This window comes from Schistocerca gregaria, chromosome 3, assembly GCF_023897955.1.
Source record: "Schistocerca gregaria isolate iqSchGreg1 chromosome 3, iqSchGreg1.2, whole genome shotgun sequence".
Classification (NCBI taxonomy): Eukaryota; Metazoa; Arthropoda; class Insecta; order Orthoptera; family Acrididae; genus Schistocerca; species Schistocerca gregaria.
The window spans coordinates 840,838,094-840,853,832 of record NC_064922.1 but is presented as its reverse complement, the minus strand read 5'-3'; the positions used below and the strand labels follow the sequence as shown (position 1 = coordinate 840,853,832).

Below are 15,739 nucleotides of genomic sequence, written 5' to 3'. Positions count from 1 at the left end.
TATGATGTGACCTTCATTAATATATATATATATATATATATATATATATATATATATATATATATATATATATATATATATATGCTCTGTCTCACATCGCGATTTTCCCATGACTGTAAAAACTGCATTGAGGAGTCATGATGTTTCGATACAACTACGGTAACATCGTTTTAACTGTTATTCTCCGTAACGGTCTACGTTATTGCTTGCCTAAGGTGGTATCCTGTAATTAAACGTGGCGAAAATGATTGTGAAGCTTGGGATGTGTATCGTAGTTTAATACAAGAAAAGCAATGTTCAGTCACTATCTAATTATTTTATGCCATGCTTTTCAACACATTATCAGCATTCAAATAACTCTCCACCAGTTTGTTGATTGGTTTTTACTAATTTAAGTGCAACTATCGAAAATTAAACTAAGTTCAATTAGGCTGGTATATGTTTTGCAAGTCATTATACATATCTTGCGTAATCTGGGGTGCTGCTTCTTGATGTTGCCTTAGGTTCATTTTGATGTTACTGTATCATCATATGGATATTGTGAAATGGATGAAATAAGTTTTAGTATAATTTTTTCTTGCTTACAAGGGTTTTTATTTCGCACGCTATATGTTCGGCGGCGAACGTGCTTTACATCGTAGAATTTACATCTCCCAGTTATAAATCAGTTTACACTGTGACAAAACAAAGTCTAACTACATGCTGTTGATAAAGAATTCGGCCTAAGAGTGAAGTATGGCGGTGTACAAATCTCCTCTATTTATGTGGTTCTAAACAATTACTATCACTGTTACATAATTTATTTTACATAGGAACAATCGAAGATTTTACTTAAAAATTTTCCCAAATTGCACAGAAATTTATGTAGAATACAAGTGAATAATTCCATACAAAGACAGGAAAGAATCCGTTTCAATTAAGACTATAAGTTGTATGTTTTATCATTGCAACAATATATTTCGTTAATTTGCATATAGTAATTAATTGAGTCAAAGGTGTACAGAGTGATTAGTTTTATCGAATGAAAGGCGTAGATGCAACTAATAAATTTTTTTACAAGTGTAGTTTACATTTCTATATGGTCATATTACAGTTCTAGTTCTTATTAATTAACTAACACCAATTAAAACATTAGTGTGATTGATTCTGACTGAAAAATCATAGTGTCTTATTTTTCTTATGGATTCAAACAATTTCTGGCTTCAAAACATAAAAATAGCTGTCTCTCTATGACGTGGAAATATCGAAACTTAATCGTTAATTACTCCATAGTTACAATAAGGAAATCATTCCTACCATGTGCCTGAAGATTGTATTGTGTGTAAATTACGACGGTACATTAGTTTTTAATCCAATATGTTTCCTTCAATCATTTTGCTTGTGAGACTCGTCACAATGTCAAAACAACAGTTTAAATTAGTGTTTATATTTTAAGTAAGGTCCGTTTTGTTGTAGACACTAGTAGCTTGCACACATACCGCAACGAGTGCGTGCGTCGCTTACCGGCATGCCTCGGGAACAACGCTGCTCAGTTTTAGCTCTGTAGCTAACCTGTACGGTTCTGTTCTGTGTTTTCAACATGTTTAAGACTATCAACTCGCCCTCCGCCTATGAGGTTCGCTCAGTGATACGGTTTTTGTCAGCAAGGAACCTGACTGCTGGAGAAATTCATCGACAGATTTGCGAAGTGTACGGTGATACTGTTATGAGTGAAAGCAAAGTGCGTAAGTGGGTACGATAATTCAAAGATGGCCGTGACAACGTCCATGATGAGAACCGCTCCGGTCGCCCTTCTCTGATTACAGACGATGGCGTCAGTGTTTTGGGACAGGCATAGCGTTTTGTTGGTCGACTTCATGCGAGGAACCACTATCAATGCACAAGCGTACTGCCAAACCCTGATAAAGCCACGCAGAGTGATTCAAAACAAAAGACGCGGCATGCTGACGAAGGGAACTGTCCTTCTCCATGAGAATGCAAGACCTCACACTGCAGGTGAGACACGCGATTTATTGGACAGTTTTGGCTGGAAAGTTTTAGACCATCCACCCTACAGTCCTGATCTTTCGCCGAGTTATTACCATCTGTTCTTCCACCTCAAACAACACCTCAATGGCAATCATTACAGCGATGATGACAACGTAAAACGCCAGTGAACTCTTGGTTGTCGGAGCAGGCGACAAGTTTTTATGAAGAGGGTATTTTAAAATTGGTTGAGAGGTATGATACGTGTTTGAACAAACTTGGCAACTATTTCGGCAAATAGAGTGAAGTATGTTCTTTCTGAAAATATATGTACATCTTTGGAATAGCCTTTCGTTGTGTACTATGTTTAAACGGAACTTACTTAAAAACATGCCTCGTACATTAATGATTATAACTATTACAAATCGTATGTTTGAGGTTGGATAGTACCTCCAAGTGCATGTGGCAAGAGCTTGATATTAATGCTTGTTCTCTCCTAGCCATTAAAATTGCTACACCAAGAAGACATGCAGATGATAAACGGGTATTCATTGGACAAATATATTATACTAGAAATGACATGTGATTACATTTTCACGCTATTTGGGTGCATAGATCCTGAGAAATCAGTACCCAGAACAACCACATCTGGCCGTAATAACGGCCTTGATACTCCTGGGCATTGAGTCAAACAGAGCTTGGATGGCGTGTACAGGTACAGCTGCCCAGGCAACTTCAACACGATGGCACTGTTCATCAAGAGCAGTGAATGGGGTATTGTGAAGAGCCAGTAGCTCGGCCACCATTGACCACACGTTTCCAATTGGTGAGAGATCTGGAGAATGTGCTGACCAGGGCAGCAGTCGAACATTTTCTGTATCCAGAAAGGCCGGTACAGGACCTGCAACATGCGGTCGTGCATTATCCTGCTGAAATGTAGGGTTTCGCAGGGATCGAACGAAGGGTAGAGCTGAAATGTAACGTCCACTGTTCAAAGTGCTGTCAATGCGAACAAGAGGTGACAGAGACGTGTAACCAATGGCACCCCATACCACCACGCCGGGTGATACGCCAGTACGGCAATGATGAATACACGCTTCGAATATACGTACACCGCGATTTCCCAAAACTCGGATGCGACCATCATGATGCTGTAAACAGAACCTGGATTCATCCGAAAAAATGACGTTTTGCCATTCGTGCACCCAGGTTCGTCGTCGAGTACACTATCGCAGGCGCTCCTGTCTGTGATGCAGCGTCAAGGGTAACCGCAGCTATGGTCTCCGATCTGATAGTCCGTGCTGCTGCAAACGTCGTCGAACTGTTCGTGCAGATGTCTTGCAAACGTTCCCATCTGTTGACTCAGGGATCGAGACGAGGCTGCAGAATCCGTTACAACCACGCGGATAGGATGCCTGTCATCTGGACTGCTAGTGGATCCAGCACGGCGTTCGGTATTACCCTCCTGAACCCACCGAATCCATATTATGCTAACAGTCATTGGATCTCGACCAACGCGAGCAGCACTGTCGCGGTACGATAAACCGCAATCAGCCGGCCGGAGTGGCCGAGCGGTTCTAGGCGCTTCAATCTGGAACCGCGCGACCGCTACGGTCGCATGTTCGAATCCTGCATCGGGCATGGATGTCTGTGATGTCCTTAGGTTAGTTAGATTTAAGTAATTCTAAGTTCTAGGGGACTGATGACCTCAGATGTTGATTCCCATAGTGTTCAGAGCCATTTGAACCAAACCGCAAGCACGATAGGCTACAATCCGACCATTATCAAATTCGGAAACGTGATGGTACGCATTTCTGCTCCTTACACGAGGCATCACAACAACGTTTCACCAGGCAACGCCGGTCAACTGCTGTTTGTGTATGAGAAATAGGTTGGAAACTTTCCTCGTGCCAGCACGTTGTAGATGTCGCCAGCGGCGCCAACCTTGTGTGTATGCTCTGAAAAAGCATATCACAGCATCTTCTTCCTGTCGGTCAAATTTCGCGTCTGTAGCACGTCATCTTCGTGGTGTAGCAATTTTAATGGCCAGTAGTATATATATGCCGTCTTCGGGAGAGTGGAAATGAGATTGGAATAGGATGTAGGGTCCCAAGGGGTTGTGGTATTACAATCCCGAAAAATAAAATACAGAGTCGAAGTCGCTCTGTCACGCTGACGACGTATCACGTAAAGACTCCGTCATCTCACGTACTCCGAAGCGTGACCGATTACGGGATTCCCTTAACACTGTTGCGCATGCGTCGGTCGCTGAGTGCAGTTAGCCGACGAAGAAAAGCGCGGACGCCGGGCGGCAGCGGTCAGTCGTCTGCGAGATGTCGAGGAACGCGTACGCCTTGTTGGTTGTGGTGCTGGTGGTGGTGGCGGCGTGCATGCATTGCGGCTGCCTCGCGCAGTGCACGGCCTCTCAGACCACCGCCTCCGGCACCAAGGCGCCCGCCACCATCTGCAGCGGCGACCTGATCTTCGATGACGACTTCGAGGATTTCGACCTGAGCGTGTGGCAGCACGAGATCACCATGTCCGGCGGAGGGGTGAGTGTCGGCGCGAACGTCCCTGCAGCGCGCGTAAAATGACGCACGCAGTGAATCTCCACATTAGCGATACGACATTTCTAACATCTTGCTGCGACGACCACTAGCACCTACTCCTTTCTGGTAGCACGACGGCATCCTTTTTCGACATAACGCATCGCAACCGTTTTTGTTCTTCTGATTTTTGTTATTTGAAGCTAATTTTCGGCGTAGTGGCCCATTTTCAGCAAACAACCGACTGATTTGATCCATTATAAATGGTTTTGAAAGCCTGAGACTGTGGAAATAATAGGTTTGTTTATAAACAAATCTTCTGCTACCAGTCACGATTTTCTTTATTTACTTTTCACACGACGCGTTTCGGGAAATGATACCCGTTTTCAAGTGCGTTTTTGGTGTGTCTTATGCCAATTCTGTGTGGTCTTGTCGATGTGTGAGAGAGTGCTTGATTTCGTTGACTTCACTACACCATATAATAAACACGTGATTTTTTAGTTGGTTATCGCTCTCTTTGTGAAGTTACTGGCAAAATTTAGAATAATTTGTAGTTACAGTTTTCTAATGGTCCATTTGTGCAGAGTCTCACACACACTAAACATCACACACAACGTGCTGTACATTTTAAACACAAAACAGTTACAAAGATGTTCTTGCAAGAAGACTACAGAGATAAGAACATCTTTGTAACTGTTTTGTTTATGTAAGATTTGTTCGATGTTTAAAGTGTACAGCAAGTTGTGTGTGATGCCTGGTGTATATACCAGGTGTAGCGCCATCTGTTTCCTGTAACGGCTGACGACGAATGTCAACAGACAGGAACCCAAGTTGCATACATGGGTATCTACTTCAAACCCATAAACATGCCGGGTTTTGTGCCTGCGAACTACGATTTGCAGACACCAATGGTTTTCTGTTATCATTTGGAGAAAACTGGAAGCAGAATAGCATCGAATGCTTGTCAAAGCTTTCGGCGAACATGCTCTTGGGAAATCACAGTGTTTCGAGTGGTTATAAAAATTCAAAAGAGGTGATTTTGACGAGAGAAACGACGAGCGCGGAAAACTACCGAAAACATTCGAAGACAACGAATTGCAGGCCTCATTGGACGAAGGTGATACTCAAACTCAACAGGAACTCGCGGAACAATTGAATATGACGTAGACAGGCGTTTCTCTTAGGTTGAAAGCTGTGGGAAAGGTGCAGAAAGTGGGAAACGTGTTCCACATGAACTGAAGACAGCAAGCAAATCGAAAGACCGCTTGTGAAATCTGCTCGTCGGATACAAAAGAAAGTCGTTTTCCATCGAATAGTGTCAGGCGCTGCAAAACGGACGATTTTGAGAATCCGAAGCGTCGTAAATCATGGGTGAATCCAGGCACACCATAGACATCCTCTGCAGGACCAAATCGCTTTGGAAACAAAACTATACTCTGTGTTTAGTGGTATCAGAAGGGTGTCATCTGTTATGAGCTGCCAAAACCTGGTGAAACCGTTAACACTGTTCGTTACCAACAGCACGTGATCAGTTTAAAGCGAGCATTACGTGAAAAACGACGGGAATATGGAAAACAGCAACACATTGCTCCATGATAAGGCGCCATCACACACAGCAAAGCGGGTCAGGGAAACGATCGCGGCGTTCAGTTGGGAAATACTAGGGCATGCGGCTTATACTCCAGACTTAGCTCCGTCCGATGATCATCTGTTTGCCCACTGGGACATGCTCCCGTTGATCAACGCATCAGTTCACATGAAAAAACATGAAAATGGCTCGCTGACTGGTTCGCTTCAAAAGAAGAACTGTTTTTCTGGTGTAGCAGTCATAGCCTGCCGGAGAGGTGGGAGAAACGTATAAGTAGCAATGGAGATCAAACAACAGACGTGTCGGTTTCACATTTCTACACCTGGTATATGGCTTTGAACTTAAATATAAATATATAAACAATATTAAAATATAAATATAAAAAATTAACCCCTTAACAGCAATTTATACATCTTAAGTAGCTTACGACACAAATTTAAAACTTTGATTTTCTTTTTAATTTTTAAATTCCGACGATAATTATGAGGAATACTGAAAATCAAATTTGTGTTGCCCCTAGAAGCTGTTCAATAGGCAACTTGCAGCTGTGACTGTGAGACTGTTTTAGCTATTTACTGGCACAGAGTCTTTTATGTTCATTGCTGAAATGGCTGTTCTTGATTGATATAAAACGTTTTTGCGTTTTCCTCTGTGATGTCCGGAAATAAAAAATAAAGGAAGGGTGGTAATTTTTTGTTTTTTATTTGTTGAAAGGAAAGAAAGAAAAAAGGGTGAATAAAGGTGAAGGGAAGTGGTTCTATTTTTACTGGAATGAACTTATTGATGGACATCACAAAAATTTATTTTACCTTTTTTTTTTTTTTTTACTCGTCGAAGAAGACAACACAACACATATAAAAGAAATCATCACACTAATATTATCCACAGAATGATCGTTTCACAAGACACTTTCTAGCTCGACTTACTCTTAAGACTGAACAAGACTCGACTGACTCTACTCTCTCTCTGCACCACAGCCTCTTCACGTCCCTCTGGACCAGAGATTTCAACTGTGATTAGCACGCCGATTATTTAATTAATCGTACAGCCGCTGGGCGCGCGCTTGGCGCGTCATTTAAATGGGGTTAAACGCACACCGCGAGAGGCGTGGGCTAGCGGTGTCTTACAGGTATCGCCACACCTCGATAGTAGCCTGCGTGGAAACGAGGCCTTCCGGAAATGAGCCGTTAAAATCAAGACGATAATTAAGACCACCTTTCTTCCATATACGAGACCAGTGTATAAACAGTTAGGTCGCAGATCAGTACTATCCGGCGTAAAGGAGTTGTCGTATGACAGGTGGCAGGCCGCCAGCTGTTAAAAGATCGAGACTATGAACGGTCATGTGCGCTTCCGTGACGCGGCAACCACGTGACAAGCGCAGCCGGTCTTCCTAGCGCGGACCTTGAGTTTTAACGCTGAAAATATCAGTAAAGCTCCTTTTTCCTTGTTGCGGGAATTCCCCGCAACGTGCTGCGTAAAACGTGTGGGGGACCGCGCTGCCCACTTGCTCACATCACATCGTTTTCCCGGAGTGCGGTCTGCAGCTCGTGGTCGTGCGGTAGCGTTCTCGCTTCCCGCGCCAGGGTTCCCGGGTTCGATTCCCGTCGGGGTCAGGGATTTCCTCTGCCTCGTGATGGCTGGGTGTTGTGTGATGTCCTTAGGTTAGTTAGGTTTAAGTAGTTCTAAGTTCTAGGGGACTGATGACCGTAGATGTTAAGTCCCATAGTGCTCAGAGCCATTTTGAACCTAGAGTGCGGACACCGCAGCGCCGCTGCGGACTCCCTACCTGCGGAAAACGCCTGCGTGTTGCGGGACGAGTCTGTCCCGCACGTCGCAGCTATTTGCTCGGTTGGAGGAGTGGGGGAAGCCGAACTGAGCATCGGCGAACGCTGCAGTATTTGTTCCGCACTTTCGGGCAGCGACAGAGAAGCTAATTGTTCCGATCTAGTTATTGAAACATTCACCAGACATGTCGGTTGACCGCTTCTCTGTCCCAGGGGACGAGCAGCTTATCGAGTTAGTGTCCGAATAGCATATTTCACGGAACATGCCTGACTCCGAGTTGAAAAACCGTATGGAAGGTTTGAATTGGGCAGAAATCCAGAGAAAAACGAATGAAATAAGCAAGCAGAATTGTCTTATTACATCCAATGTGATACATTTCATTTACATCTACATGGATACTCTGCAAATGGCATTGAAGTGCCTGGCAAAGGGTTCGACGAACCACTTTCACAATTCTCTACTATTCCAATCTCATATAGAGTGCGGAAAGAACGAACACCTATATACACTCCTGGAAATGGAAAAAAGAACACATTGACACCGGTGTGTCAGACCCACCATACTTGCTCCGGACACTGCGAGAGGGCTATGCAAGCAATGATCACACGCACGGCACAGCGGACACACCAGGAACCGCGGTGTTGGCCGTCGAATGGCGCTAGCTGCGCAGCATTTGTGCACCGCCGCCGTCAGTGTCAGCCAGTTTGCCGTGGCATACGGAGCTCCATCGCAGTCTTTAACACTGGTAGCATGCCGCGACAGCGTGGACGTGAACCGTATGTGCAGTTGACGGACTTTGAGCGAGGGCGTATAGTGGGCATGCGGGAGGCCGGGTGGACGTACCGCGGAATTGCTCAACACGTGGGGCGTGAGGTCTCCACAGTACATCGATGTTGTCGCCAGTGGTCGGCAGAAGGTGCACGTGCCCGTCGACCTGGGACCGGATCGCAGCGACGCACGGATGCACGCCAAGACCGTAGGATCCTACGCAGTGCCGTAGGGGACCGCACCGCCACTTCCCAGCAAATTAGGGACACTGTTGCTCATGGGGTATCGGCGAGGACCATTCGCAACCGTCTCCATGAAGCTGGGCTACGGTCCCGCACACCGTTAGGCCGTCTTCCGCTCACGCCCCAACATCGTGCAGCCCGCCTCCAGTGGTGTCGCGACAGGCGTGAATGGAGGGACGAATGGAGACGTGTCGTCTTCAGCGATGAGAGTCGCTTCTGCCTTGGTGCCAATGATGGTCGTATGCGTGTTTGGCGCCGTGCAGGTGAGCGCCACAATCAGGACTGCATACGACCGAGGCACACAGGGCCAACACCCGGCGTCATGGTGTGGGGAGCGATCTCCTACACTGGCCGTACACCTCTGGTGATCGTCGAGGGGACACTGAATAGTGCACGGTACATCCAAACCGTCATCGAACCCATCGTTCTACCATTCCTAGACCGGCAAGGGAACTTGCTGTTCCAACAGGACAATGCACGTCCGCATGTATCCCGTGCCACCCAACGTGCTCTAGAAGGTGTAAGTCAACTACCCTGGCCAGCAAGATCTCCGGATCTGTCCCCCATTGAGCATGTTTGGGACTGGATGAAGCGTCGTCTCACGCGGTGTGCACGTCCAGCACGAACGCTGGTCCAACTGAGGCGCCAGGTGGAAATGGCATGGCAAGCCGTTCCACGGGACTACATCCAGCATCTCTACGATCGTCTCCATGGGAGAATAGCAGCCTGCATTGCTGCGAAAGGTGGATATACACTGTACTAGTGCCGACATTGTGCATGCTCTGTTGCCTGTGTCTATGTGCCTGTGGTTCTGGCAGTGTGATCATGTGATGTATCTGACCCCAGGAATGTGTCAATAAAGTTTCCCCTTCCTGGGATAATGAATTCACGGTGTTCTTATTTCAATTTCCAGGAGTGTATTTTCGTGCGAGATCTGATTTCCCTTATCTTACCATGGTCATCGTTCCTCCCTATGTAGGCCGGCGTCAACAAAATACTTTCGCATTCGACGGAGAAAGTTGGTGATTGGAATTTCGTGAGAAGACTCCACCCCAACGAAAAACGCCATTGTTTTACTGATGTCCATCCCAATTCCTGTATCGTTTCAGTGACACTCTCTCCCCTTTTTCGCGATAACATAAAACGTGCTGCCCTTCTTTGAAATTTTTCGATGTACTCTGTCAGTCCTATCTGGTAAGGATGCCACACCACGCAGCAGTATTTTAAAAGAGGACGGACAAGGGTAGTGTAGGCAGTCTGCTTAGTAGATCTGTTACATTTTATAAGAGTCCTACCAACAAAACGCAGTCTTTGGTAAGCCTTCCCCACAACATTCCTCCCAATTTCAGTTGTTTGTAATTGTAATTCCTAGGTATTTAGTTGAATTTACGGCCTTTAGATTTCATTGATTTATCGTGTAACCGAAGTTTGACGGATTCCTTTTAGCAATCATTTGCATGATCTCACAATTTTCGTTATTTAGGGTCAATTGTCAGCTTTCGCACCATGCAGATATATTTTCTAAATCGTTTTGCAAATTGTTTTGATCTTCTGATGAAACGAGAGCATCATTTACAAACAACCTATGACGGCTGCTCTGATTGTCTCCCAAATCTTTATACAGATAAGAAAAAGCAAAGGGCCTGAAATCACTTGAGTTTTAATCAATGACTTTCCGTCAATTAGTAGGAACTGTGATTTCTGACAGGAAATCACGAATACAGTCACATAATTCAGACGATATTCCATAAGCACGCAATTCAACTGCAAGCCGCTTGTGTGGTACAGTGTCAAAAACCTTCCAGAAATTCAGAAATACGGAATCATTTTGAAATCCCTTGTCAGTAGCATGTATGGAAAGAGCTAGTTGTGATTCACAAGAACATTTGTAAATTAATTTGTAGTGAGCCTTTAACCATAGTTACAATGAGTTCGGTGTTGTTGTTATTGTGGTCAGTACTCTGAACAAGTAAAATTTGACCTGTTGAAGTAATCAGTGAATCCGCTCCTCACTATCATGAAAAGGGAGGCGAAGGAGGATAGGGACGTATGAACACGAAGACTTCCCTACCTGGCGCAATCGAGGGTATGAGAGAAGTCGACAGAGAAGGCTTGCCACCTAGTCTTCTACCCAGATGTGACAATTTCGTAATGGCGCTCAGGTTTAGATCAGTGAGCACCAGTATTGAATAAACATTAGTTTAAAAGTTGTTCCTGAGTTGCAAAGTCTTTGTCCATGTTCACAGGCTGTGGTTGAGCACTTAGTGCAGCCCCTCCTACATCCTATTAGTGGGGACGGGGGCCTGTGAAGTGGCAGGTTTGTAAATGTAAAGAGAAACACTGTAACTGTTGTATCCTGCCTACTCGTCAAATGTGGGGTGCCTAGGAAACCTACTTTCTTGGATCGCTAGATAGCAATTCAAGCAAACCGTATTTATGAATTTTATTACGAAAGAAATTGATTACAACACTTAACTTCATGTTTAACGGATGTGTCGAAAGCAAAGGGCGACAGACAAAAAAATCTCTTCAGTATAGACAGTGCTGCATAGTAGAAGCGAAATGACTAGTCTTGATGCTACTCTTGAACTCGCCGCTGTAGAAATGGTAGAATCGGCCTCAGCCAGGCTGTGCGGCGCTTATGTTCTCTTCGCCCAGAGGTCGCTGCCGTAGCGTTGCCGTCCTGGAGAGGGGTCGGTCTTCCTGCAATTGGCTGACGTCATCTCACAGACTTCTCTGCTCTAACGTTCTCGCCTGGCCTGCCGGCGCTTGACTTTACGTCGAAACAGTAACAATCATCGGCGTACCCAGCGAGGGGCAGGAGGGGCAGCTGCCCCCCCTCGCCCCCCTAGAAGGTATTTGAACTCGTTCACGCAGATCCGGGAGTAATTTTTTCGTCTTCGGCACGTTACTGTCAGCAAATCCTAGAAGATTATTACTGAATTAAAAAGTTGTATTTTTAAACAAGTGCATTCTTATATTCAAAATATTTATTGAAAGCAGTTTTTCACTGGTTTACTGTTTTGTTTAATAAGAAGTGCTGTATGTTGTCTTGAGTCCTTGTTTCCTGAGACTGGTATGACCTGCCAAACCCCCCCCCTCCCCCGCAGGTTGCTAATCACTGTAGTTAGAAATTGTCAATAACGATTGTTGGGATTACGGATTTACTTCAGAGTTCGTACACCTTTAGCAGGCTATTAAAAGAACATAAATACCGAGAAACTCGCAAAAGAAGTTTTACGTGTCTATTACGTAGCTAATGTATCTTGTTGAGACATTGTAAGAAAACACTGTGGTCAACCGGCTAGTACACAGGCGTTGCAAAAGGGCTGGGAAGGAGGCGACTATTCGAATCGCGCTAACATTTAATTTTTAATCCGTATTTTTTCATCACTCGTCACCTTATTACATTTATATGATCTTTGAGAGGTAATATATCGAAAAAAGACCCTTCATTTTCATGAAGTTGTAGTGTATTTCATATGTTATATAACTATTTACTATTTGTAATTACATTTTGAAGGACGAGGGGCAGGCTTGGAAAGCGCAAGTCAAACCTCAGTAAATAATGATGCGAATGACGATAATCAGTAATTCAGTGTTATTCTAAATGATGGAGCCATTTTCAGAACTTTGTGTTTATTCATGTACAAATCCAAAATGAACTAGCTTTATACCAATGAAAAGAGAAACTTTCAAAGTCTTTTTCATAATGTTTGATATCGATTTAATAATTTGTAATAATTATTTAATAATTAGAAATGTGATAAATGTTATAAATGTTCAATGTGGCCACCATTGGCTGCATGGCAAACATCAACGCGGTAGCCAAACTCGTCCCACACACGCCATAGCGTATCTGCTGTTACCGGCTGCACGGCAGCAGTGATACGGTTGCGCAGATTGTTCAGAGTGGTTGATAGAGGCGGGACGTATACAGATTCCATCACATAACCCAATAAGAAATACTTGCAGAGTGTAAGATCGGGAGATCGCGGTGCCTAGAAGTGCAGAGCTAGGTCCTCAAGTCCCCTGCGACTGATGCAATGGTGAGGAAGGGAGTTAATCAAAAAGCCTCGTACGTCGCGGTGCAGATGGGGCGGCACTCCATGATGTTGGAAAGTCCTGGGAATCTTCCATAACGTGACGAGGGAACATCCATTGTTCCAACAGGTCCAGGTAGGTGTTTCCCATTACAGTTCTTTCTGCTTAGAAAAATGGTCGATAAACCTTTGTACAGGATACAGCACAGAACACGTTGACCTTCGGTGAGTCTCTCTCGTGTTGCAATGGTGAATGCGGATTTTTCCAAATCCCACATACGAACACACGAGGTGCATTCAAGTTCTAAGGCCTCCGATTTTTTTCTAATTAACTACTCACCCGAAATCGATGAAACTGGCATTACTTCTCGACGTAATCGCCCTGCAGACGCACACATTTTTCACAACGCTGACGCCATGATTGCATGGCAGCGGCGAAGGCTTCTAAAGAACCACTGGAAAATCGCTGAGGCAATAGCAGCACGGCTGGTGAATGTGCGGCTACGGAGAGTGTCTTTCATTGTTGGAAAAAGCCAAAAGTCACTAGGAGCCAGGTCAGGTGAGTAGGGAGCATGAGGAATCACTTCAGAGTTGTTATCACGAAGAAACTGTTGCGTAACGTTAGCTCGATGTGCGGGTGCGTTGTCTTGGTGAAACAGCACACGGGCAGCCCTTCCCGGACGTTTTTGTTGCAGTGCAGGAAGGAATTTGTTCTTCAAAACATTTTCGTAGGATGCACCTGTTACCGTAGTGCCCTTTGGAACACAATGGGTAAGGATTACGCCCTCGCTGTCCCAGAATATGGACACCATCATTTTTTCAGCACTGGCGGTTACCGGAAATTTTTTTGGTGGCGGTGAATCTGTGTGCTTCCATTGAGCTGACTGGCGCTTTGTTTCTGGATTGCAAAATGGCATCCACGTCTCATCCATTGTCACAACCGACGAAAAGAAAGTCACATTCATGCTGTCGTTGCGCGTCAACATTGCTTGGAAACATGCCACACGGGCAGCCAAGTGGTCATCCGTCAGCATTCGTGGCACCCACCTGGATGACACTTTTCGCATTTTCAGGTCGTCATGCAGGATTGTGTGCACAGAACCTACAGAAATGCCAACTCTGGAGGCGATCTGTTCAACAGTCATTCGGCGATCCCCCAAAACAATTCTCTCCACTTTCCTCGATCATGTCGTCAGACCGGCTTGTGAGAGACCGAGGTTGTTTCGGTTTGTTGTCACACGATGTACTGCCTTCATTAAACTGTCGCACCCACGAACGCACTTTCGACACATCCCTAACTCCATCACCACATGTCTCCTTCAAATGTCGATGAATTTCAATTGGTTTCGCACCACGCAAATTCAGAAAGCGAATGATTGCACGCCGTTCAAGTAAGGAAAACGTCGCCATTTTAAGTATTTAAAACAGTTCTCATTCTCGCCGCTGGCGGTAAAATTCCATCTTCCGTACGGTGTTGCCATCTCTGGGACGTATTGACAATGAACGCGGCTTCATTTTAAAACAATACGCATGTTTCTATCTTTTTCTAGTCCAGAGAAAAAAAAAATCAGAGGCCTTAGAACTTGAATGCACCTTGTAGTGTCTGTTGAGTTTACCACTGAGGTGGAACGTTGCTTCATCACTAAAAATTTCACGCTGTAGGAATGTGCCATCCTCCATCTTTGTAGCACATAAGCACAAAATGCGAGACGCTTCACTTTGCCATTGGGGTTGAGAACCTGTACAAGTTGTAATCGGCAGGGCTTGTACAGCAAACGCCGTCTCAGAACTGTTCATACAGTTGGTTGGGGTATTCCTAAGTTCTAGACTGGTTCTGCTAGTAGGATTACTGGGACTGTTCACAAAACTTTCTTGAATCCGCCGGATATCATCCTCTAACACACGTGGTAGGCCTGTGATTTTTTCTTTGCACACACCCCCAGTTTGTTTATATTGCTTAAACCAATGGCTAGTCCATTTGGTGGTCAAATACCGAATTTGGTACGAAATGCCCTCTGCACTGCTATTTGCAACTCACTTTTCGCGAGCTCCAGAACGGAGAATCCTTGTGCTCCATAGTCGCTGTCTCAGTCACAACTGACTGTGAAACGTAATGACGGCCATACTGAAACGCGAACTCTACCGACCGCTTCTGGAACTATCACCGCCCGCCTACTGCCGCCCGCCAAAGACATTCAAACGTCCTCTTTTCGTTAGTATAAAGCTTGACCATTTTGGATTTGTACTTGAATACATATGAATTTTTGTAAATGGGTCAATCATTTAGAATAACCCTGTACATTAGGAAGAACTACTTCACAGTAGTACAGAGGTAACTGAAAGAAATCCGCAATGACACGAACAGAAATTATGCTTTTATTAAAAAAAACGGTTGCTTTATCAAAGTCACTGCGACTTATGACGGTACCCTGGACATTACGAAGGGCGAATCACAGTTCTTAATAGGGTATGTGATCACTAGAGACCGTATTACATGCATTTGCATGTTGCACATTCATATTTGGCTGCTTTTCACCAGTTATTGCATATTTTAACTAAAAACTAGTGATGAAGCATATGTTTACATTATCTTAAAAATTTATGCAGACGGTCTCCAGCTCGATCTAATTTTGATGTCTTACAGATTGACCGCAATCTAGAGCTGCGTGCAGTTGTTAACCGAGAGGCCACTACGTAGCGAAATCATTACAGAAGAGGAACTGGAATAGGGAGAGTCATTGCTCCTGCGCCTTCGACCCCCCCCCCCTCCCCCCCTCTGAATCCGCTCCGCTGTCATAC

The 15,739-nt window shown here is 44.8% G+C and overlaps 1 protein-coding gene across 1 annotated transcript in view; it reads left to right on the top strand.

The window, feature by feature from the left end:
* Positions 1 to 4,267: 4,267 nt before the first annotated feature.
* LOC126354256 (beta-1,3-glucan-binding protein-like) overlaps positions 4,268 to 15,739 on the top strand; it is a 112,698-nt gene continuing 101,226 nt past the window's right edge. Inside the window, exon 1 of the mRNA XM_050003773.1 lies at positions 4,268 to 4,517. Coding sequence (XP_049859730.1) covers positions 4,299 to 4,517 — 219 coding nt within the window. The 5' untranslated portion in view covers positions 4,268 to 4,298. The remainder of the gene's footprint in view (positions 4,518 to 15,739) is intronic.